This window comes from Lingula anatina, chromosome 2, assembly GCF_051362555.1.
Source record: "Lingula anatina isolate TDL-2025a chromosome 2, LinAna3.0, whole genome shotgun sequence".
In the NCBI taxonomy this organism is placed as follows: Eukaryota; Metazoa; Brachiopoda; class Lingulata; order Lingulida; family Lingulidae; genus Lingula; species Lingula anatina.
In genome coordinates this window covers 16,415,148-16,439,929 of record NC_141768.1, presented here as the reverse complement: position 1 = coordinate 16,439,929, position 24,782 = coordinate 16,415,148, and the positions used below count along the sequence as shown (strand labels likewise).

At 34.6% G+C, this 24,782-nt stretch overlaps 1 protein-coding gene across 3 annotated transcripts in view; it reads right to left on the bottom strand.

Moving 5' to 3' along the window:
* Positions 1–509: 509 nt before the first annotated feature.
* LOC106152776 (phosphatidylinositol 4-phosphate 5-kinase type-1 alpha) overlaps positions 510–24,782 on the bottom strand; it is a 26,281-nt gene continuing 2,008 nt past the window's right edge. Inside the window, exons 2-20 of one of the 3 annotated variants that reach the window (XM_087007016.1) lie at positions 23,660–23,703; positions 22,198–22,332; positions 18,605–18,735; positions 18,094–18,211; positions 17,683–17,835; positions 17,290–17,349; positions 16,107–16,346; positions 15,554–15,664; positions 15,130–15,196; positions 14,724–14,835; positions 14,310–14,442; positions 13,940–14,027; positions 9,814–9,942; positions 9,219–9,378; positions 8,563–8,624; positions 6,825–7,156; positions 5,858–6,255; positions 4,853–4,876; positions 510–3,030 (exon numbers count right to left, since the gene is read on the bottom strand). In XM_087007016.1, coding sequence (XP_086863142.1) covers positions 5,899–6,255; positions 6,825–7,156; positions 8,563–8,624; positions 9,219–9,378; positions 9,814–9,942; positions 13,940–14,027; positions 14,310–14,442; positions 14,724–14,835; positions 15,130–15,196; positions 15,554–15,664; positions 16,107–16,346; positions 17,290–17,349; positions 17,683–17,835; positions 18,094–18,211; positions 18,605–18,735; positions 22,198–22,332; positions 23,660–23,703 — 2,432 coding nt within the window. In that variant the 3' untranslated portion in view covers positions 510–3,030; positions 4,853–4,876; positions 5,858–5,898. The remainder of the gene's footprint in view (positions 3,031–4,852; positions 4,877–5,857; positions 6,256–6,824; positions 7,157–8,562; positions 8,625–9,218; positions 9,379–9,813; positions 9,943–13,939; positions 14,028–14,309; positions 14,443–14,723; positions 14,836–15,129; positions 15,197–15,553; positions 15,665–16,106; positions 16,347–17,289; positions 17,350–17,682; positions 17,836–18,093; positions 18,212–18,604; positions 18,736–22,197; positions 22,333–23,659; positions 23,704–24,782) is intronic. The other 2 variants (XM_087007017.1, XM_087007018.1) reach the window with 2 other exon arrangements.

Here is a 24,782-nt window from a genome sequence, read left to right as displayed (position 1 = left end):
GTGACACTTCCTGATCATATTTTGCCATAATTTTATGTCGCAAAAGGTAATTATAAATTTGTCACCTCCTCCTAAACTACAAGGGTCAGTGCGAGCATTAGGCCCGAGGGGATGACGATATTTGAAATACTATGCAAGGCGCTTAAGCAGAGTTGGGACGTTGCTACAGAGTTATGGGGAGTGTCTGGAAGGGAGGATCAAAGGTTGGTTAAACGGCGAAAAATACCGCCTACCATCGGCAAATATGTTAAGTTCGAGCTTCCAACCAAAAAACAAAACAAAAACAAAAATAAAAAATCTTACACTGTGCATCTTTGATACGGAATGTATGGTTTTAGATTCGAAGACGCAAAATAAGCGATGGGTCATAGTTATTTGAACGAAAAGAAGGCAACATAGATGGACGCAAACATTTGCGTTATATTCAGTGGGGGGGGGGGGGGGGGGGGGGGGGGCTTTCTCTTGATTAAATTATTATAACAATTTTGAATATAAACAACAACCATGACAACTTTTCTTCAAATCATATTTTAATATGCAATTCCAACACTTTTGTACAGAGTATACAGATCAGCCCAGTTTTCAAGGCACAATACAACAATTACTGCAGCTATATACAGAAGCTGTAGTCCTCAAGTAATAATGATAATAATAAGTTAGCTAAGAAATAATTTACATTATATTAAACGTATCCCTTATCCCTGTTATAAATATGTACAGTCAAACGAAATATCTCCTAATGACTTAACACGTGGTATGAATTATGTTCCACACAAGGACAATTTTCAAAATGTACGTAATCAAGGAACATAACAAGTGCGCTGTATAACTATTAACACACATTAAAACAAATTCAACACAGAGCACAATTACAACATCTGAATATATATATATATATTTGACTGATATAAACCCAAATGACCTGGACATTCATTTATCATTCATTATTATCACCAAGGTTGATAGCAAGTTTGCAATCTGTCCGTTAGCACATGTCAAATAGCACCACCTAAAACGCTACCAACTTTTCTAAATTCTTGTCCTGGATTTTCAACTATAATAGGTATTTGTTCTTTGGCTCAAGAAGCGTGTTGGTTTTGTTATCCAAAACTTCACCGTTTATCATTGTAATACTGGATAAAAAAAGAGTCACTAATGTTAATATAATACATATAGAATAATATTGTCAACTTCTTAACTCTTGGTTTCAACTGACATATTGACATTATCAGTATACATGTAATTGACTTTTTTTTTTTTTACTAAATCAATAATCATTTCTTTTAATTTGTGCTTTTGTCTTTATTCCAGCTCAATCTAATACCTAAAGCTATTAAAAAATTGACATAACACAAAAAGACCAATTAAATGCTTGAGAATGAGGAAAAAAATCATGAAATTGAAGGAAAGATATCATGTGCACCTCAGCACTTTCTTTGAAGACAATTCTTAACTAATTTCCTTCCAAAAATAAAATGAAGGTGTCCAATCTACTTGTTAAATCTAAAACTACGCAATATCTAAATCACAGACTAGGTTTATTACACAAAAAAATCTACATAGGCACTACAAAATGTTTTTAAATGGAGAAAGACCCCACCTTCTTTTGGAGATGAAGTATTTATTCATAAATGAATCTTGAGTATCAAGGTCATCTGAGAGTTACAGCTATAAATACAGGGACAAATTAAGAACATATTAACTAAATACGCTGTTACAAATCACTATCCAAGCATCGCCTGCTTTACACAAATAGCAAATTGCTAAAACACTGCCTTCCTTATCCTTTTGCAAGAAATGCATGCACGTTAGGAGTTGCACAAGGACTGACAGTGAATTCTATTTGAAATGAAACATTTAATTTGATCACAATGCTCTGGTCAGGTCCAAGTCTTCACAGAGACAATCTAAAGTCTGTAGTCAGTCCCACACAGACTGGTGCATAAATATGACAATCTTTCTACGTGAAATTTCTCCCAATGTGAACTGTTGCCACCATTTTACGTGTTCCTCACCATTATCCTGCAAAATCAAAATGCTTTCTCTGTGTTCTGTATACAACATGGATTCCTGACCTCCAAAAAGTGCAAGACTAGATCTCCATATGGCTCCAGTGATGAAAACCAATCTCCTCATGAAAGAATGGCCTATTCAGTCACATCTATGGATTCAGTAACACACAGACACATGCCACACAGAAAATATACAGGATACATCACTATTTGACCACCTCACCAAAACACATGTGCAAGCATGTTTGTGAGGTACAATAAGACATTACAAAGGTACCTACAGGTGTATTCCTTATGCACCGTGTGTAGTTTTTTCACATAATTCATTTGCATATTCAGACACGAATGTTAGAAACGCGAATGGCTTTCACCTAAAATAGGTCTTCGGTGTACTAATTTTGTGACAGACAAAATTTGTGCGTACACTTTGGAAAAGTCCATTGGCACCAGTGACTGGAACTGTGCTCTAAAGAGTATAATTTCTGTTAGCATGCTAGACTTGTAAACATAGACAATATCTTAACTGAACATGCTTCAGCTTGAAAGAATCATAGCCACATTAGATATGTCCTACATGCAAAAAACATCCCCCATCTTTTTTCTGAGAAAATTCTCGGGAATACCATTGCATGCAGATGTCTGGTTACTCTTAATTTCTTCTCTTCCTTATATTATATACACAGAATGATTCCTATTTGTTCCAAATATATCAAAATACCTTTCTGTATTATCTTTTATATAGCCTTCTGTAAGAAGTACAGATCCTCACCCAGTATACGTTACTGAGAAAAGTCTAGAGTAACAATCAGCATCTCTTTCTAAGGATTTCAACAAGAAATTATTCCCTACAGATGTCAGTACTTTGCATGTTTGTGTCTAGTAGTTCCAAATCTGTGACAACTTCCATGGAATTCTTGTAGTGACGACTGGGTGATGTCTCCCACGGACTGAAAACGTTTTCTGTTGGGTTCCAGTGCCCTCCTGGAATCTGCTGTGGCACCATCTTCTACAGATAAGTCTAAAATGAAGAAACGGGTAAATGTTTTGATCTTATGAAAAAAATTACAAGCACTGATAAAATCTGCCACTTTTAAGCTATCTGTTTTTTGATTTTATAAACAGAAATACAAACATCCCCAAAACATCTGTGATGCAAAGAAATAATTTCACATCAGTGCTTGCATGATGTTTGTGTCAGATGTGTGTTAAAAACTTTTTGTATATTGAATTCATATGTAAAGAGAATTCCTTTAAAAAAATTGAGAAGTATAATAATTTGATGTTGTTTGGCTTCCATAGCTATACTTAAAGCATATGGAATCAACACATCCTAATATTGTTGAGGAGAATATGAGTGGTATAAGGTTTTCTGTTTATTGAAAATAGTGATCAGTGAAACAACACTTTCCTCACCTTCACATCATATTTCATGTTGTTTTTCTGACAACTTGCAATTTTTCTGATATCAAATGATTTGCAATTCATAAGTACTATATTGCTCTTCAGATTGTAAGTTTTTGCAATTCTTAGTATAATTCCAACAATATATATCAATATATATATATATATATATATATATATATATATATATATATTGCATGTCACTAAGTTACAGGGACGAGCAGGTTTTTAGATTTTTACTCAAAACATGGCTTAGCTACAAAACATTGGAAGAGATGTTAAGTAGAAACTTAACACATTCAACACATTAAAACAATAAGTTTTCAAATCAAATTTCAAATCACAAATGCAAAATAATGTTGCAAATCATAGTATAAAGGTATAAATAAAAAAAGTTAAACAAACAGAAAGTTGCCAAACAATCACTATATTTCTAGACTAACTACATATCCTGGTCTCAGGACCATTCTGCTGCTGTGTTGGAGTAAATCAACAATGAGATCAGTTCATACAGGGCAGATGTAGAGTTCTCAACAATGAGTATGGCCTTTTCTACAAACACTTCTGCCTGTGGTTGTTATATTGTGGAAGAGGAATGGTACAAAGCAACATCTCAGTGTGTGTGTGTGTGTGTGTGTGTGTGTGTCTGTGTGTGCTTATGCATTGAAAGGCTTAACTTTTTGTGAGAAATATGAATTATACTTTTTAACAGTTTATACCCTGAACTGTCTTTTGACTTCAATAGCTTTATAATCATCTTTGCACAAGGTTCACACATATGTGATTTCCATTTTAAGGCACTTAGTCAAAAGAAAAGCACAATCCAAAATAAAACTTCAAAATAACCATTTATTCTTGTAGTTGGTGATGGGTTTGCCAAAAGCAGATAAGACTTGAAAATTGACAATTAAAAAACAATCTTACCTTTCCACAGATGATTTTCATTTAAAATCTTGTTTGACAAATGTTAAACACAAGAAGGTAAGTGACAGGCAGTTGGGGATGGGTGGAGTGGGAGGGGGGTCACCAGGTAGGGACACAAGTGGTGGGGCACTTTGCAACACTAGATTGTATATATCCACAAATAACCTCACACCAGCAGAATGATCTCTCCTAGCTAGCTATAGGACAGTGAACTAAAGCGGTCTCCTCTATACCAAACTTGACACAAACCCCGTCTTAACAGACAGCTGTAATGGCATGATTGTGTACAGCTTTAGAATCACTGACTTTGTACTATGTTCTTCAATCTCAGGGTTAGAAATTCAGCATTTACTAAAAAAATCTAATAAATTTTAAAACCCAAAAGTCATTGAAATGCTGGTGTATTGTTTGAACTGAAAGTTTGTTAGTTACAAATTCTAGCAGTTAATGTTGAAGTTCTAACCCTGCATCTAAGACGTAAGAGTAGTCTATGAAATACACCTTGTAAACCTCACCTAAGTACTCTACACCTTCTCTCCCTAGAAAATAATAATCAAAAGAAGCAAGCTTCAGAAATAAAACTAACAAAAGAAAATGTTGGTGAAAAAGTTTGTATTCTGTGCAACAATACAGTAAAGAAGTCCTTTAATTCTTTGAACATACATTTTTTTTTTTTTGGTATGAAATACCACAATTACAGTATAATCTGAGTCAGAATAAAATTGGCATTCATTTCTTTACAAATATTAATTTTAACACCATTCTTCTTGATTTAAGTTAACAGTGAATAATTGTGAGAATAGCACATGCACATGCATAAATATTGAGAAAATATATATTAAACTTTAACTTCATACACTACATGCAGGTTATCTATACAGTGTTACTGTTTAGAGAATTCAAAACCATAATATTATGTGTCATCAAACAAAACAAGTCTACCTCTTTGAAGGTCTGGTGTTGTTAAGCATGGGGTGTCTTGAAACATGTAGGTATTGGTGTTAAATTACAGAAGAGTCACACATGAAGATAACTTGAAAATATTGGTTATATAAATAAATCAGATAGCCTTATTGAGGCTAAGGAACTTGAAAAGACTAGTAGATAACCAGCGGGTTTTAAAGCAATGCAGGACTCTGCTTTAACTTCATAATCTACTTCTCATTTTTTATGTGAGTATTTTTCAGATTCTGATAGCATCAAAAGCAATTGGTTTCCATACATTTGGAGTCATTCTTAAAAATTTGTTGATGGAGACAACCATCTTATGCAGAGTCCTGTGCTGAATGATTATACATTTAACAAGTCATTCTACAAGTTGATATCAAGCAGGTAACCAAAAATGAGACCTTCATTGACAACAAAATAGAGTATTCTTAATTCAAAACACAATTCTGAATTATTTGAGCATAATTATAGTCTTGCATGCACTTTATCTAAGCGCCACAGATCATAAAACAAGAAATGCAGAAAAAAAAAACACACATAAGATTAGTAAATAAATATGTTACAACACTTACATATACAAGTGAGAAGTTAGTAAAAATGATAACAGAAGAACTTAGAGCCTGGTGGAGAAATTCTGTAAAATGACTGGTCTATAAAGCTGATCATTTCCAGGGAGAGCCATAGAGCGTCTGACAGTGTGGCTCCCAAAGCCTCCCGGCATGGAAGACCTTGGCAAGTCTCCATGTCTAGCGGTTTCTACATCTCCAGCACCAGGTTTCACAGTGCTGAGTGGTCCATTTTGCTGTGGATGTTTTCCAAGCAGGGAATGATAAGTATTGTTGAAGGTCACAGCAGGTAAAGAAGGCATGGTTGCAGTGTTAGTGCTACTTCTACTGATACTATTACGCAGGGGAGCAAGGACGGAAGTCACAGTTGAAGCAGGAAGGGTAGTTTGATGGTGGACCGAATTCTAAAGAGGACAAAAAGGAACAAAAAAACAAAGTACATACTCCACAAAACAACACCCAACTACAAGATAGGTCAAATGATAACAGTTAATGTGGTTTGAACTAAGTTCGACACATGCTTTACAAAATCAGATCATATAAACTGCCTTGTTACAGAAATGTGAGATATGAGATGATGATGCACAATGATATATAGACATACATGTATATATATATGTGTGCAACTAATAAGAGGACAATTCATTCCACAGCAAGCTAATGACTATAACAAGCAAACATTTTTATTTATAACAACAACATGGATACATGTTATTAGTTAGTTATCAACACTTGATGGTTTAATATATAACTCCCTCAGTGACTGAGCTGAAGCCATCTCAAAACTAACTACAAAAAGAAGCCTTTAAATACCCATAGCATAATATATTGAAAAATATGTAATCAGAGTCAGCTCCAAAGCAAAATATTTGTTACCAATTAGGTAGTTAATAATTTGGTGCTTCATACAAAACCAAAATGTGGCATTTACTAGTGAAAAAATGTACACATAATAAAAGGTTTCACAACTTACCACAATCACATTGCCATCATTTGTCTGGTCTGCATCTCCCGCAGCTGACGAACTGAGTTGAGATAAATCTGTCGTCTTCCCTGTGTGAGTAGTGAAGTCAGCTGACTTGGTCTCCTCTGTCGTCTTGGCCTCATCCATAGGCTCAGTTGTAGTGGTCACCACTGCTGTTGACGCCACAGCCGTTGCCAGTTCCATCACCACATTAGCACCACCAGACGTGGTTCCTGAGGTACCGGGGGTTGGTAGACCATCATCGTCTACCTGAACACCATCATAGGGGGTGCTGATGTGGATGTCCTCAATGGACACAGCCTGGGATGGCTCATTTCCCTCTGAAACCACATACAGTATTTTCTTTTTACTGAGACAGTAACCAGGTAAGTCCTGTGTGCACTTAATGTCCATGCCTTATAACATTGAATTTTTTTCAATTTCTGGTAACTAAATCCATGCAGTTCTAATAAAATGCCCTGTCTTTGATTAATAAGCATCTAATCTCATCACAAAAGGACAAAGGTGATATTTCTTGTTAGTAGTCATTTCAAATTTTCAAGCATGCATGTCATGCTGCTTCCATGCATAACCTTAAGTTAAAATAACTACATTTCTATCTATCCAGCACATTTATTATCAAGTATTCAAGCAAAGACATAAGAACTTTATCAACAACTTTACAGAACTTATTAATAAATTGCATATGCATCAACTGCATCGAAATTACCCATTCTAATCAACATCAAATGTTGTGAAGACACTTCTTAAGGAGATGTGCCTTCTGTAGCTATACAAAACTACAACAGGCAGGGACATCAACATCTGGCTCAGTAACACAAGCCAGGTAAGCAAAGAAGCAGACAAAGATATTGCAGGAGATACACTCATATTATTGCAACAACCAGATCCACATCAGGATCGTGATGAGATTAGAATAGAATCACATATGATCAGGGAATCTCTTGATTTAACACAAGGCCATTACGTAGTTTCATACGAAAGACAGGATATTTTCATGCTGAGAAACCACCAAAACAGCAAGCAGGAGAGGGCTTGCAGATCAAGTACTCATGAAGCTCAAGCACTGATGTCAACAACAATAAAACAAAAGGTACAGAAGCAGCATTTTCAAACAGTAATATGGATGATTAGAGCATACTGAAATAATCACACAACTGAACACAGATTTGCACACTGGTGTGTTAAACCATTAACAAGGCTACTTCAGTTACAGGTGCAGCAACAAGCATCAAAATATATTTGCACTTTTCAATGTGCTGAACCACAAAAGGGGGAGTGCATAAAACTACAGAAAAAACTCTCTTAGTGCCTGCTTTCGGTGAGAAAACACGCGTGCCAACCCACATAGCGTACAGAATACAATCCAAATTGACCAAGTATTATAACAAGCTGGAAAAGAAACACTAAGGATACTGAAATATAAAGGGTCAGAGTCTGAAGACCAGAAGCAGCTGGAGCTCACATAATCCACATCTACCCACAAATGAGGCCTCTGCTTACACCACACCGACATAGTTACCTAAGAAAATATCGCTGGAACAACTTGGACTAGAGGCCGTGAAGGAGGGCGTGCCCTCTGTAAATTCAGTACGTGTGGGTGTTGATACTGATACACTAAGCGCGGGCGAGCCCCGTACACGTGCTAGGGCATCTAGGGACACATCACTCCCCGCATGCTCCCCTGCTGGTATAGCAGTAGTAGAAGAGTAGGAATTGGGTGTACCTTGGAATGCTGTACTTGACATAGGAATACTGGCACCCTGCTGACTGGAAGTGCTGGCATGTCTGAAACACATTGAATATATTAGGTTATTTATTCATTAAATTTGAAAAACAAAATGAATCCATTATATTTTCAAAAGCAGTATTTATTAACAATTAACAGAAATGTTGATTTTAAAAGTTTTGAAAAGTGAGTTGGTTTCATGGCAGAAGATGCATTTTTGAGAGTAATTTAAGTGATAAATCATGAAGAAATGAAATTATAATGGAATGGATTGTATTTGTAATGTTCAATTAATTACCATACCCTGCAGACTTTATCTTTTTTTTTTTATTCTAGGAAGTCATTTATCTGGGAAATAAGTTGTTTCTTTTTTGCTTACTGAAAAATTACTAATCGTAATTATACAATATGAAAAATCATGCCTAATGGCTGTAGTCAAAATTAAGATCAAGAGAAATGCAAAAATTTATATCACAAATTAATACAGATGGAACCATACCAAACAGGGTTCAGGGGGTAAAAATATTCTTTCCTCCCCTATGTTAAGAACAAATTCCAGGTTATTATTTTCACAAATGTAAATGCATAAAAACTGAAAAAGCTGCCGACACAACCATCTTCATTCACACCCTGTGGCACATGGGCCCACCTACCCGTGATCATCTACAAACACATCCTCCTCATTGTCACTGTTGTCAGCCTGTATTGCAAAGCCCTGCCTTGTTGCTATGGCCTCAGAGAATGGCGGGGGTGGGGTCGACATAGTCGGGAGGAGATCTGGGCGTGGCCGGGACACTGCTCTGGGCAGGGCACCTGGAAGAGTAACTAGGGCATATGATTTGTATCTATTTTGCAAACTGGGGTAGTATATCATGGTGCTTAAGACACATTAGAAGACTCCAGCTATTCTACATGCACTAATACTGTGAACTATGAAATGGCAGTTTGTTTTGCCCTCTACACAATGCCTTCCTTAATCTTAATCTTACCTCTTCTTCTCTTGGAAAATCCAGTAAAAAAATCTTCTATTTTAAATTCATCAAATCAGTTAGTTTGGCACTCCATATTTCAGTTTTAAATCAAGTGGAAACAAATACTGACAACTAAGAAAACATTCTAACATCTGCATAACCTCCTACTGAAATTAACCACTTTTGCACAAAACCCACAATCTTTTTAAACTCCGCCTTCTTTTCTACATGCAAAGAAAAAGTTTCTATTTGTCTAGTGTAGTATTTTATACCTCACCTCTCTCATCCAATGATGTTTGAGTTCTCAGTCGACCAGGCACAGATAGTGGCAGTTTAGTTTCACCTTCTGTAGTAGAAGACCTCTGTCGGGAATATGGACGCTTCTTTGACGGTGTCTGTTTCAAAGCTGCAATATGAACAAACACATGCATATTAAGTGGTCTTGAACACACACATTCCATCACATTACCCACTATACAATCAAATCACACAGCCAAGCAAAAACCAAGAACCCAGAAAATTTTAATAGAAGGCATCCTAATCTATATCATGCACAATCCATATATTGAAAAATCAAAGGGATTTCAATGAAGATGTGTGGGTATTGGTATATCTATAATTCTCTACTGAATTAAACATTTTGATGTCAAAATATTTTAAAACAAACAGTCATAATAAATAAATAAATAAATAAATAAATAAATAAATAAATAAATAAATAAATAAGGATTGATGATACAAGAGAAAGCTATAAAGCTGCACACATAAGAAGCTGAGGGTAAACTTATGAACACTGTGGAAAACATGAAGTAATGAAGTGGTTTGACATGAAAAATAACATCCATGCTAGAGCATTACACTGCAGCCTTCCACAGCTGTATAACACCTTCAACAACTATTACTACTCAAAATTAATTCCCATTAAATTAATCCTCTAAATAATCTTTGAAATGTTGCTGAAGCTTATTGACCTGGACCCGAACTTCCACACACACACAGAAATGAAATATGTAAACCCCATCCTGACCTTAACAAAAAGTATTGAGACCTTAACAAAAACATTTAGCATCTTGAAATGACATACTTTCGCAAAACTAACACAAACATTCTTTCACAAGATGAAGATATTGTTCAAGATTGCTTTACAATAAATGTCCCTGAATTACTGATGAAATAATTATAAGAAACTTAAAACACAAAAGTCTGAAAAGAAGGTTTATTTGGGAACACCTCCTTTATAGGTGCTGTTTTATTAGGAAAAAAAAAATATATATATATATATATATAAATAAAAACACAATGGCAATGATCATATATACTGTCTCTTCAGTATATAAAATTATTGTGCAAAGATATATAGAAAAATCCTAGAGCAAGTACTACCACTATCATGCCATTTATCTACATTGAAATAATACAATGATGACTCAGGGATGAGTCATTTAGGGAAAAGTAAAACATATGCTGCTATTTGGAAAAATCTCATCCCTGATAACTATAAAAGTCAGTCTCAGTATCAAATGAAAGCAATATTTCAATGGCTATAGGTCACTAGTTGGTCATGCACTATTACAAAAGGGTACACTTATCACAAACTCATCATTTTGAGAACAAAAGTGGTCACTGCCCATTATAATTATAATGCACACCTATGTATCAAACAACGAGGCACATTCATCCTTTGGAGCACATGTAACATGCACGTGAATGCACCTTCATTCCATTTTATAATGATATTCAAGGAAACAATGTGATGCATGGATGCTATATGTTATCACGAAATCCCTCCTATTTATTTGTACTTATCATGCAATGGTTGATGTGACTTATTAAGGAATTGATTAATGCCATTTAACTAGATCTGTTTTGATTTACTAAAGAAAAATATATGGACTTTTACTAAGATTGTTGAATATGAATTATTCATTGGTGCTCAAAACTGTCTACAGCTGTGTTCACTGAAAGCTTTTTTTTTCATAGAGAATAGAAAACAAGATTATATTATCCTCAACATGCTCCTGGGGAAGGAAGAAAATATTTTACAATATTTGAAATATTTTAACAACAACAATTCATGAAACTTGCATTTCTGTTTTTGGCTAGTATAGAAAGCTTCCCACAAGCACCACCTTCACCAATACCAAAGAAGAGTAAATGAAATAACACGTTGACAACAACATGGTATCATGCAACAGTTTCTGGACAACACCTCCAATAATATACTGTATACCATCACTTAGACTGAAGCAACCATACTGTATAACCCAGAAGAACTATAAACTAGTCATGAAAAACCATATACCGTGTATGGCAATTCCTGCAAATATGACAGATCTGTGTTGTTCCTTATCTAATATTTCAAAGATTGCTTTGGGGAATTTTTTAAATCCTTGCATGTTGAGAAGCATAAGTATAAAAATCAAAGGGACAGTATGATAAGATCTCTTTGAAGGCCATTTGCTTGCATGCCTTTCTTACAAATATAGAAAATTAATTTCAACTTCCAAAACTTCCAGTCTTTCTGTGCAGGAATTACCTTACGTGGAAAGAAATTCACAATTATATAAGACAGGGCATCATGCGTAAATATGTTATTAGAACATAGTTACCCATTTGGACCAGTTTTCTAAATCGCGCATGAGGTCCAATAATCTGTGGCTGATCCACTATTGAACAAAAAAAATAAACAGGCAAGAATAGAATAATGCAAGAGAATGTTAATACAAGATGAGTTACAAGAGGCAGCAAGTCCACTGCTATATCTAGAGGTTGGTTGCATCTCTGCCAAACCACTGTAAGTAGTATTAGTACAGCATCAGTTCAGTTACAAACTGCAAGGTGTTATAACTAATCAAGCCCTAAGAAAAAGGTACAGCATCTCTATGTCTAGGTCCTAAGCAAAGATATTGACCAGTTTGTTCATAGCTGTCACCAGTTTAAGGTATTACAGAAAAGTCTGATCAACAGGAATCCCACCCTTGTATTAATGTAGACATTATAATAAGATGTAATTATCCAGTGAAATTACAACATAAGAGGGTTTTTTTTTCACAGCAAGTTGGAAAAATAGCAGTTTGAACTTTCTAACCATAAATGTCTGCAGACAACTACACCAAAGTACTAAGAGAATGAATTGTGTATAAAATACTGATACATGAAAAGATTTAATAATGTTCAGCTCATTAATCATACTGCAAGTCAAATAAATTATTGTAGTACAAATTATGTAATTATTCTAAATGGTCAAAAATCAAAGATTCACACAATATTATATAGAATATGCATATCATTAACATCTTCCATAGTGCCGAACTTCAGTATAACAATAAATTAATTAGGTGAAATAGATCGACTTTTGTGTGAAGAATTTACAAACAGCAAATTGCTTGTAAAGAGACTAAAAACAGTTTCACCTTTCATAAAATGTCATTCCTGATAATTAAAAACCATGTTTAATCTCTAAAAAAAACAATTTACTTTTTTATCAATACATTAATTATACTTGACACATTGTCAATAATAATGCCAAAGGACAGAGGTAATATATAAGTAAAAAAATAAAAGAAGAAGAATCTTAACCTCCAAAAGCTCTAGAAGCACAACATAAAGAGCAGAGCGGTAAGGGTTTTCTGCAAATATCTTCCTTGATGGCACACTATTAACATTTAATAGAAACATATACTCTTAGACACCAATCAAAACCTTTTCCTAAATTGACCATAATTAACACATTTCAAATCTTTTGATAGGAATTCTTCTGTCTTTTATGAATCCAAACCCCATATCCTCCATACTCACCCTGTCTGCCCTATTACTAATGAAATCAATAGAGAGAAGGATAACACCAATAGCATTTAGAGGATGATGCTTCAAAACTTAAAACTCTCCGAAATGGATGTGTTATATCTGCATAAAAACACCATTGGAAGTGAGGCATGCACCAGATCTTGAAAAACTGAACTAGAAAAGTGAATCTTTTTCCCTCCCACACAGCCATAATAACATGTACTGATTTAGGGAACACCCATCACTAAGCCTCTATTTCCAGAAAACAAAACATCCCATGCCAGCCTTGCAAAATATCTAAATATAAATATATATATGCAGCCACCGAAGAAGGCCAGCCAGTAGAAACTGCTGTAACATGCAGTGCATCCATTGCCATCCAGTTTTCAATAAACATGAACACCAGAAGCTACCCATAGTAAATGGCATGTCTAGCCCAGCTTATGATTAATGCTATTACACATCTTTACTCCAGTGCCATCACTGTCATGGCAGGACAACAGGGATGCTGTATACCCTAGGACATAAAAACAACACCTGCTACCTTTGGAAATAAAGAAATAGCTGCCACCTGCTCTTCTACATTCAAAGCTTGCTCTTTTGGTATGTATACTTACATGAAGGAACCTTCTTGAATACTTCTTGAGAGAAGAAATTTTGGAACCGTTGGCTATAGAAACTAGGTCTGGTCACAGATATTGTGTCCTGGGGGAAAAAAAAGATTGAAGAAATTATCAAATTTATTTATGTAATAAATTCATAAAAGATTATCAAAGAAATTTAGCAAATCAACAGGTAAATGTGTAACTCATACACTCATATCATTTAACAAACAGCTTGTGCTACATAAATCTCATTAGCTATTTTAAAACAGCATGCAATATCACTATCATTTAGACAATCTAACTCCTTTATACTCAGAGTAAAATCAACCTAGATGAACTGACAAGAATACAGGTAAGTGTGATGAAATCCCAAGTCACCTACCCCATCATGAACTATAGCCTTCATGGTGTGCTCTAATTTTTTCTTCAGCCTATAACTCTGGAGTATATCTATAATACCAATGTACAGGAGCAGGCGCTCTCCCTTTGAGTTGCGGGCAGGTATTCCGCCAGGACTGAAAAATAGTATTCAATTCATTATTTCACACAGTAAAACTTGTATTGTGTCAAGGCTTCCCAATCTTATACTATTTTCATTCAAGCAATTTAAGTCAGGAATGCAACACAAGGTCGCAGTGTCATTCATAACCAGTACCCAATCATGACCTGGCAATTGGCAAAAACAATGAGTATAATGAAGCTGAAAAAGCTTTAGAATTGATATGACAAAAGATGTAATTCAGAAAGAAGGGGAAGAAAGCAGGATGACCAAAACCAACTCTAGCATTAAACTCACGGTATATCTTCATTCTCCACTTCCACTGGTTCTGATTCTGCCTGAATAGATTCTAAAGCTGTGGAATACTGGGCAAGCTTCTGCTTCATAGATTTGCCACGGTTAAGCCCACCTGTAGGATTCCAACACATTTCATATATTTAAAACACTAAACATAATTTAATTGCACTGTAAGAATACTTCCTTTAGAGCAACACGAAAACATGTATGCACTTGGGGAATTTCAAAAGTAATATGAAACAGGTTAAAAGTCATTTAAATTGAAATATGTAAATAAAAACCCAGCACATATAACAAACATTAAAGTTTAAAGTTATAATTTTTTTAACCTTTACTGTAAAGGTTAAAGAACTGTGTACTGTATATGTAATGTTCCCAAAGAAATTGAAAATAATTGTATTCATACCTCTAGCTCCTGATTCACCTTCAGACGTGTTAGAGGTCTGTCTGTTCATTTCAGGAGTTGGTGCAGCCTGAAAAACAGAAGTAATTATTTTAAAATCTATTTATTCATTTATTTAATCTAAATCCATAATAATAATAATATGTTTTGTAGACTTTACAAATAAAATACAAGTTTAAAAGGATTATTTTTAATTCAAAAGTTATGGTAAGCAAAGTAAAGAGAAAAATATCCAATTATAATGTTCCGTAGGGAATTAAATGCTTTATCAGAAATTTTTTCAAAAGGATAAGTTTTTAGTGCTTTTTCAAATAATCTTCTTAACTTATATAAGGCCAAATAAAGAGGTAGAAAGCAAATTCATTGATTCATTCATGTGACTAAAAGAGAAAGCACCATCTAGATGGGCTAAGTCTGACTACTGTACCCTGTTGATCCTTTTCTGTTCCTCCTCCATCTCTCTGGTCCTCTGTGCCTGGTCTAAGTTGTGAATTCCCAGCAGTAAACTGTAGTCCATGATCTTAAAACTTTCTAACACCTGGGAAATCAAAGTATCTGGATCTGTAGGATTTTTTTCTTAAAGCCTCAAGCTTCATTCCCACATCATTATGTACATTTAGTGTATTCACACATTCTGTATAGGCTTGCAAACTCATATCACTGTAAACCTTCACTATAATGCCTTTAAATAAAATGACATTAATGACATACAATCTACTTTTCGTAACTTTGAAAACTAGCATTTGTCTCAATGCAGCACATAAGATACAGAACTAAGAAGTATCGTATTAAGATGTATATCTTCTAGCACATCTGTAAAGGGAGACAGATATAGTGATATGAACAAAGATATCACATTGCCATTGAACTGGCTTGGTAATCGTAACAGTAGTTGTAGTAGTAGCAGTAATAATAATATAATAATAATAATAATAATCAACAGCCACATATGTACATGTTAAATAATATGCCCCCCTTACCCTGCAGTCCCTCTGTATAGTTTTGATTAATGCTGCGTAGGTGTCAGCTTCCAGTATGATTCCCTCAGCGTTAATATCCATAAAGTCCAAGTCCTTTAATGTAGGCCGTAATTTTTGCCTCTCTCGTTTTGAGGCTTTCCTTTTATATGTGCTTCCTTTCAAGTCATATTTCTCATGCATTGGAATTGAAGAAGGAATTAAATTGTTCATCACAACAAATCGAATATTTTTGCCTCCACACTGAAACGCAAAATGTATTATGTCAGATATGTATGAATTTATAAATCATTCGTTGATGAATTCATTAATCATGGCACAGATATTTAGTGGCATAAAAAATGCAATTTTCCAATGATATGATCAAAGTGTACACGCCTGAAATGTTTTATGAGCTTTAATGAGCTTAGAATATTATAGAATATAAATCTATAATAAAAGATATAATTATCTTTTAAGTTTTCCTAATGCAACATTCCAACAACAACAACGAAATATATATAAATAAATATATTTATATTGCCATTTCACTGCCTACTAAATTCCCTTTTTAAAAAAACATGAAATGGGGGAGTTAGTGCCTATTTCTTCAAATCATGCAATGATCTATAAAATTTGATCATTTTCAGTTACATTTTCTATGTCTGAACATACAAAAAAGACGAAAAAAGCTGTAATTCTATTATTATTTGAATTTATGTCAAAGTAAGCCATTTGAATTGTTCTAATTATATATTTCTCATATAGTTATATTTTGCCTTTAATAAAAAATAAAGAAATAAACTAAAAACTTATTTAAGCCGAAATTAACCAAACATAGTCTGTATAAGAGGAAAATAGTCATTAGCTAAAACGGAATATCATTAGTTCAACCTAACAATACCTCAGTTTGCCTGCTTCTAAAATCCTTGATCTTTAAGTGAAAGACACCCAACATTAAATGCCATTTGCCACCATTTTCTTACAGTTTAATTGTATCCTCCAGTATTTAATTTCCAAGAATTTTATGCATTTTTCATCACTGCCTAATACAGTGGACTTTGTAGAATAATTTCTTACCACTTATATGACTACGAAAATAATTACAAGTTTATGATTTCTAATAACAAATACAATCGATTTGATTTATTTTATCAATTTTATGGGTCTGCCAGAACAGAAAAAGCTCACCAATAACATTTCTTACCTGGTAATTGTATAATCCATAAAACTTTGGCAACAGGGTTCTAAGATTTTGGTTTAAATTCTGGAAGAAGAAATACATCATAGCTTGATGATAAATCCTGTAGTCAAGCATTTCAGTGATCTGAGAGACTTCTCTTACTGGACCAAATTATACTGCCACCAATAAACGTCTTTAATACAAAGGAGCCCAATGGGATTAAAGAATCCTCTAATGAATAGTTAAATACGGTAAAGTTAAAGTAAACAGCTTAAGCATGACATATGCCTCCCTGTATGATCAGTACCTTAAATTGGAGAGGTAAATAATCAATTCTTCAACATCTGAGAGTTACTCTTATAGTGTTTTTATTTTTTTCATTTCGTTGACCCCCCCCCCCCCCCCTCCAATACATACCATGTAGTAACCAGGTAACAGTTTCTGTAAAAATTCTGCCTCTTTATGTTGCACTGTTTTGATGATAAATTCATCATCATTGGTGATATAAAAAATACTGCCACTGGCACCAGGGTTAGAAAGCTCTTGGAGAGGCTCATTGCACAAAGACAGCTGAAATACACAATTTTTGACAATTTTAATATGACATGGATGGGAAAATAAAAAGAATAAGCTCGAATATTTTTATCTTACCATCTCAGCCATTATTTTAGCATCAACATACAGCTCTCATTCATGTTACATATCCCTTTAGCTTCTTAATTATGACACCATCCTCTTCACAAATTAACAGCTGGGTACCGTAACTTTACGCCTTTCTTGTCATCATGTTCATATTTTGCCATTCTTTTGTTGTAACAAGATATTTACCAAGAAATCATCTGGCTGAATACCAAACAATTCTCTGAAATACCGGAAAGCCACTGGTGCATATGTCTTGAAGCGAAAATCACTATAATGATGAGCAGGAGTGAGATTGCTTCCTTCCCTGGAAAAGGAAAATATTGCAATCAGAAAGTTACAGCGGTGAGATCCCTCCCTTGCCTGAAAACGGTCCAAATCTGGACAGAGATCCTTAAAACCACACAAAGAGGATTCTTAAATACCTAATTTTTCACAACATAATTGAATTAGTAGTTTAGATTGTAGTAAAATCCAATTCAATAAAACTTTGTATAAAAAGACATTCAGGCTCATGCTGAAATTGATATTCCTTTCTAAGCAACTAATCAAACACTGTTGGAGGAAAAAAGAGATCATTTTGGTCAAAATTCCTAAAAGTAAATGGTTCAGAATAAACTAGATACACAATCTAATCTATTAGACTGTATACAAGAAATTAAACAAAACAAAACAAAAAACAAAACAAAACAGGGCCTACCCTGGAAAGAAAACACTTTCCACTACTTGGAAATCCTGCATGAGAACATCACGTTCTGGTTTGGAAGAAAGTCCACCTATGCTCTGACCAATGCCCAGCTGAATGGCAGCCATAAGCTCTGACGTGGGTTTCTAGAATTTAAAAAGTTTTGATATCAATAAATAATAATAATCAAATATGAAATACCTACATCAGGTACTATAATATTCTAAAATTGCCATTAGTGACAGATTATCCCGAAAGCATTAATTTTACCCATAAATCATTCTGTAACAACAATTATTAAACACATAAAATGCAACTCTAATATTGTGTAACTTCCTCTATAGTCTTAAATGTGCTTTAGGGTTTATGTACAGTTAAAAAATATTACCATATTTGGTAACAAATACAGAAATACATAAAAAATACACTCTGCACTTAATGGTAAAGACAATGAGATCCTTTATGACAACAACACAAATAGTTTTTTTTCTTTTTGGAATACAGAAATTGCATGTGAAATCTTGTTTCGGGGAAATAAGGTTCATGGGAGGCATTCAAAAAACCTTACAGATCAATTGATTTTACATCATACTAATGAGGATGCAAGCTTGGTGTCATGCTTACCAGAACTATACATGTAGCTTGTGTTCAATATTTGCTATATACTTGCGATCATGCGATCACTGGCATACATAGAATATACTACTTATGTCACAATAAGTTAAAGATGCTCTGCTTTTTATACATTTTCCATTCTTGTACTTTGCTTTAATGGTACATATGCTTTTCAATGAGCATATCAGAGCTACAGTGACAACTGTTTATGATACAAGCTCATATTCAGTTAAATCTTGTGGACCATAAGCTTGGGTGTGCAGGTGCCACCTTATAGTTCATACAGATTATCTTATGATGTCCAATCAATACCTGCAACAATACCTAGGCACCAAGGTATCAATTAAAAATAATAAATAATAAAAATTCTAGCAATGTTGAGTATGGAATAACATCATAAATGGATTTAATTACTGTATACTCCTGAATTTTAGAAAAATAAAAATCCCCAGACCATGAGTAACTCAAGTAAAAATCCTGAAATGTGGATTATACTTCCTAAAGATTTGACTAAGAAATACTGAACATTGAATGGATTTTCAATTCAGAAAAAAAATTTGTGTGAAGTAACTGGTTATTATTCTTAAATGATTGGTATTAAGAAAGGTGGTTAAAACTGCCAGGTTATCACTGTCTCCAACTTACAGGCAGGCCATGATACCAGGACCGTGGTTTCATCTGCAGCATAAGCCACTTGTATGCCATTGGAAGAGATTCTGAGCCAAATCTCCACACGTCCCACTTCTTACCATTATTATACATGTACAGATTAATGGTGTCCACATCAATCTTGTATCTGTCTAACTCTACATGACTGAACCTTCTCTGTCTCAACCTAACAGGTGATGACTTGGACCAACCAATGTTTTCTATTCCACTAAACCCACGCTTTAAATTAGAATATATCTTAGCTTTGTTGACAAATGAATAATCTCTTCTTTTCGATCCATAGGTAAAAGAATTGGCTCTAGCTTTATGAAATTCTTGATCTAATTCATGCTTTAGGACACTGCCAGTTGGGAGGGACCCAAACACGAAGTCGTACATCTCTTCGTCACACTGGTCACTGATGGTATCTGTGGACAGGGAATCTCCTTCTGGCTCAGTCCCAGGTTCACATTCATTCCCAGTTTCAAAATAATTATTTTCCAGCATGCAATCCTCCTCCACATCTCCAGCCTCACTTCCCGAGACACTGCTCGGAAAGTATCCCTGGTTATGACAAGAGGGGCAGAGCAGATCACAGCATAGTGACTGCATAGACCCAGAGTTTGCCAATGCCGATCGTTGTACCTGCTCTCCAATCCATGAACAACCTATTCTTTTTGTGAAAGTTTCTTCTTGTTTGGGTAACAAAAAATTGCTATCTAGATTAAAATGTCTAATTTCATTACACTCATCACCAGTCTTAGCAATCACAATTTTGCACTCCTGTTGAACGTCAGTGTTATAATTTTGTACTCCATAAGCCTCATTACATATATCAGAGCCCCCCTGGCTAGGGTCCACAAGACTGTGTACACTACTCTCAAGTGTAGCAACACTTTTTGTCTGGTCCATGTTTCTGTGCCAAGTATCAGCACGGGCGAGATTCACTTCGCGGTCTAGTGACCTTGTCTGGGTCCAAGTATCCAGTTTATCGTAGATATGTTCCGAGAAATCCTGTTCACTGTTTAGATCCCCACTACTGGAGTCTGTGCAGAATGTATCATAGAAATCGTAAATGTTCTCTGCGCCAATTAAAGTCCCTCCTCTCATTGAGAATCCGAAACGATGCATTTTATGTTTGAAAAGGCCAAAATGAATTTTTTGTCTACCTTGAGGGAACTTTAGATACAGCCTGGTTTTACAAAGAGCAATGAGCTTCCACATCCAACACCATTCATCAAATCAGAAATAAAAACTCTTCATAGCTGCATACATAAAATTTGTTCATATTTTAACTGATATCAAATCTTCACAATTATTCATAATTCCATCTTGTTCTAGTTTCAGTAAAACGCCTTTTCTTCTCGAAGCTTCTCTTTATCCTGCCAATGCCATCAAAACATCCTTGTCACCCTGTAGATGTACAGACCTCAGATGTTTCATACACAATACACATTATGACAGTCTTCATCTGTAAAACATCGCCATGGCAACAGAACTTGTACAATTACATCACTATGTAGGATATCATATGCCACTGTCAGGAACAAGGAGAAATATCAATGTCATCTTTTCACTTTTTTTTCAAGAAAAAAAAAAAAAACCTCCAAAGTCATGATGACGTATAATACTTTGAGGTTAATTAATTGCTCCACAGTTGGAAATGTTTTCCAATACAGACTAACAAATTCACATGCAAATGTCTGATAACACAGAGACATTGGTTAACCAACTGCTGGGTTTCATAATCAATAAAATACAGCTCTGAATGAATATTTTTCTTTTCAACTAATTAATTCCTAACTACATTTCAAGTATTTGCATTCATTTTCTCAAAAAAAATTAAGTCTTGCCCACCTCTTGCACTTTTCTGTTCAGCTATCAGGGAAACTGTTTTTAACTTTAAATAAAGCATAAAAATTCATAATATTTGGCCCATCCTTCTGGAGACATTTCAAACATTAGGGTAACAATGATCTAATCCAAAATGACAAGACTCCAAATACATTATGTATATTTTAAGTTTATTTTCCCCTATGTTATTTCATACCTGCATTAAGATCCGGGACACTCTTATCACTCATGACAATTAAACTACAGTATATGAAAGAATGGGAGGGCCAGATAGTATTTTCTGTCTTTTTTGATATGTTGGAATCATATATTTAATTCAGGTGAAGATATTTAAACATTCTTGACAATTATGGCATGATTCACTCGAGCTTTTATTTTTTTCATTTTGTTTACCTGTGAACATTTAACAAGTACATAATGTAGGTTTATCAGCACCATTTGCAACAATGCATTGGGTGGTCAAATAAGCAAAGTCAATAATTTCATATTACCTTCTTGTATGTGACTTGTCCAGCTTCATCCACCCTCCTGTGACCAATCTTCTTTTCTCTCTCTGTCCGTGGAGTGAGCATGTTGGTGGGGGTGGGGGTCTTAGACTGCCCATGGCTAGGCCCTGCAGCTGACACCTACAATGGACATTTACTATCAAGTCAGAGGTGGCAAAATATGTGAGTGCATATGTAGTCTGTTGGCATGAGCAAGCATGTGTGAGCATGCACCTGTGTATTGACCAGCAGGAAGGCTCCCAGTGGTTACCAATTTATACCAATATTGACATAAAATTATAGTCTAAAAGGGAACATTAATTTTAACAGAAAGTAGAAACAAGAAACAAGAAACTCAAATATCAGACAGAGTTCTACACAAAATAGTCTCTTATAACATTATAAAGACTTTTTAAATTAAAAAGGAATTGAGCTCTTGTTTTTATCCAAATAAGAAATAGATATCCACTTAGATCAATTCCTTCTCTTGTATTGTCATCAATCAGTTTCCTTGCAAAGAAGAACAAGTGGACAATGCCCATGGAAAACTGATAACAAAAGCAGGTGGTCATCAAACTGGACAATGGTTAAAGATTATATATCTTCAGTAATTTTGGAATCCTAATGACACTGTCAAGTCTAGCCAATACTTCACATATCACTACGTGAGTATTTTTTATTTGAAAACTGAACATGTCATTTGCTTTTCTCTATCTTTCAGCAGATTTCTTTCTCGTCACAATATAAAGACTTGCTAAAAAGCTGTCAATATATAATAGATGTGGAAATAACTCCTCACCTTGCTATATAGATTGTCAATAACAATTCAGTGACAAGAAACCCCAACATTTTTGCAAGTCATTGTTGGTCAATAAATGTTTTACCCAATATAACTTGACTTTTTTGTAGATCATTACCATGCACCTTGTAGAGAATGGAAGTTTGCAACGATGAACAGTCTATAGCAAGGTATCAATATGAATCAAGTACTCATGTTGTACATAATATATCACTCACACTGTTAAATATAGAGAATGCATGTAGCTTGTCCAACATGCATGGCTGACCAGGAAAAACACAAACATGGTGCCCATTACACCATGGACAGTGGAGATGGGGAGGGGGGGGGACAGGGGCAGCAGGCAACCTGTGACCATAGGTGCCTGGTCATTTTTCTCATATATTTTTTTTGACTACAGCACAACAGGTACATTTATCATTACTGTACTATATCCGTGTACGTTCAATAGCATTAACATTCCATCTATATTTATGAAAGACATAAACATGCTAATTAAGAAGGATGCCATTTTAACATACATAATTCTTTGAAAAAAAAAGATGCTGCACATACTTAGAAATGGGAACTGTATATTACTCAAGTATGTAAACATTTAAAATCATAGTCAAAGCATACAACAATTTCTGATCTACTTTCATCAAACAAATCTAAATGTCTGGAACTTACATCAATGGGGGGTGGTCTGTACTTGGTTCCTTTTGATTCTCTGCCTGTAAAGAAAACAAAAGCAAAAAATGCAATTGTTATAACTTTGGATATATTAACAAAAACAAAAGATAGCTATTGAAAACAATAACATTTTACATGATCCCTTCAAATTCTAAATACTAAGTTTTCTGAGGCCTGCTGAATTAAATAATTTTTGAGAAATAAAATCTAATTCGGTGTTTGAAAAAAAATGAATATAATGGAGCTTTAATGTGGGATTGCTGCCTCAATTTTGGGTCTCCTTAAATCATTAGCATGAAAAAAACATGATCTTAGCGACTTGAAAATAAACCACCACTTTTCACAGTCTGAACCAAAAATGACCTTCAAAATCTAGTGGGCACTACACTCCAGGCAACTTTGAAGTTATGTTGCCCAGCAACCTGTTACTGCTGTCAGCTGCCACCTGTGCCTCACACATTATGTGCTCAAATTTACCTGGAAAACTGAGAATTTTCCAACAAATTCTAGAAAGATTTACTGGACACTTGAAAAACAACTTAGTGCCATGTAAAGTTGTGACAAATTTGATGGGGGATGAACTTGCTTACAACAGTTTGTCAAACATACTTGTCTAGGATTTTTTGTTTATATAAAAGAAATTAATAGTTATAATTCTAAACCTGAATCTTGTCATATAAATTAACTTACCATTAGGCAAAAAACTCACACCTGTGTCTTTCTAAAAAGCTTGCAGAGACAGAGCAAATCATAATGTAAACTAGTTCTCAAGCTTTTAATCTTACAAAATACTACTACCTATTCACTTTCTGATCCAGGGAAGAAAAAAGACATTCTTGATTTGGTTTTCGATTCAGGAAATAAACAACATGTTTCAAAATGCTTTTCAGATGGTTGTCACACACAAACTAATTTAAATACCAGAAAGGTAGCATAAAATATATATGGTCACTTAAACCAAGAGAAAACCCAATTATCAATTTTGGACTCTGTGAATATGCAATAACACAGAGAAGCAAGCAAGATGCAAGTACTATCGCCATGTTATCGATTCCAATAGCTTAAGGATTCCTATTAATAAGAGGAACTTCCTCTCAGTATGCTTGGTCAAGTTTGACCA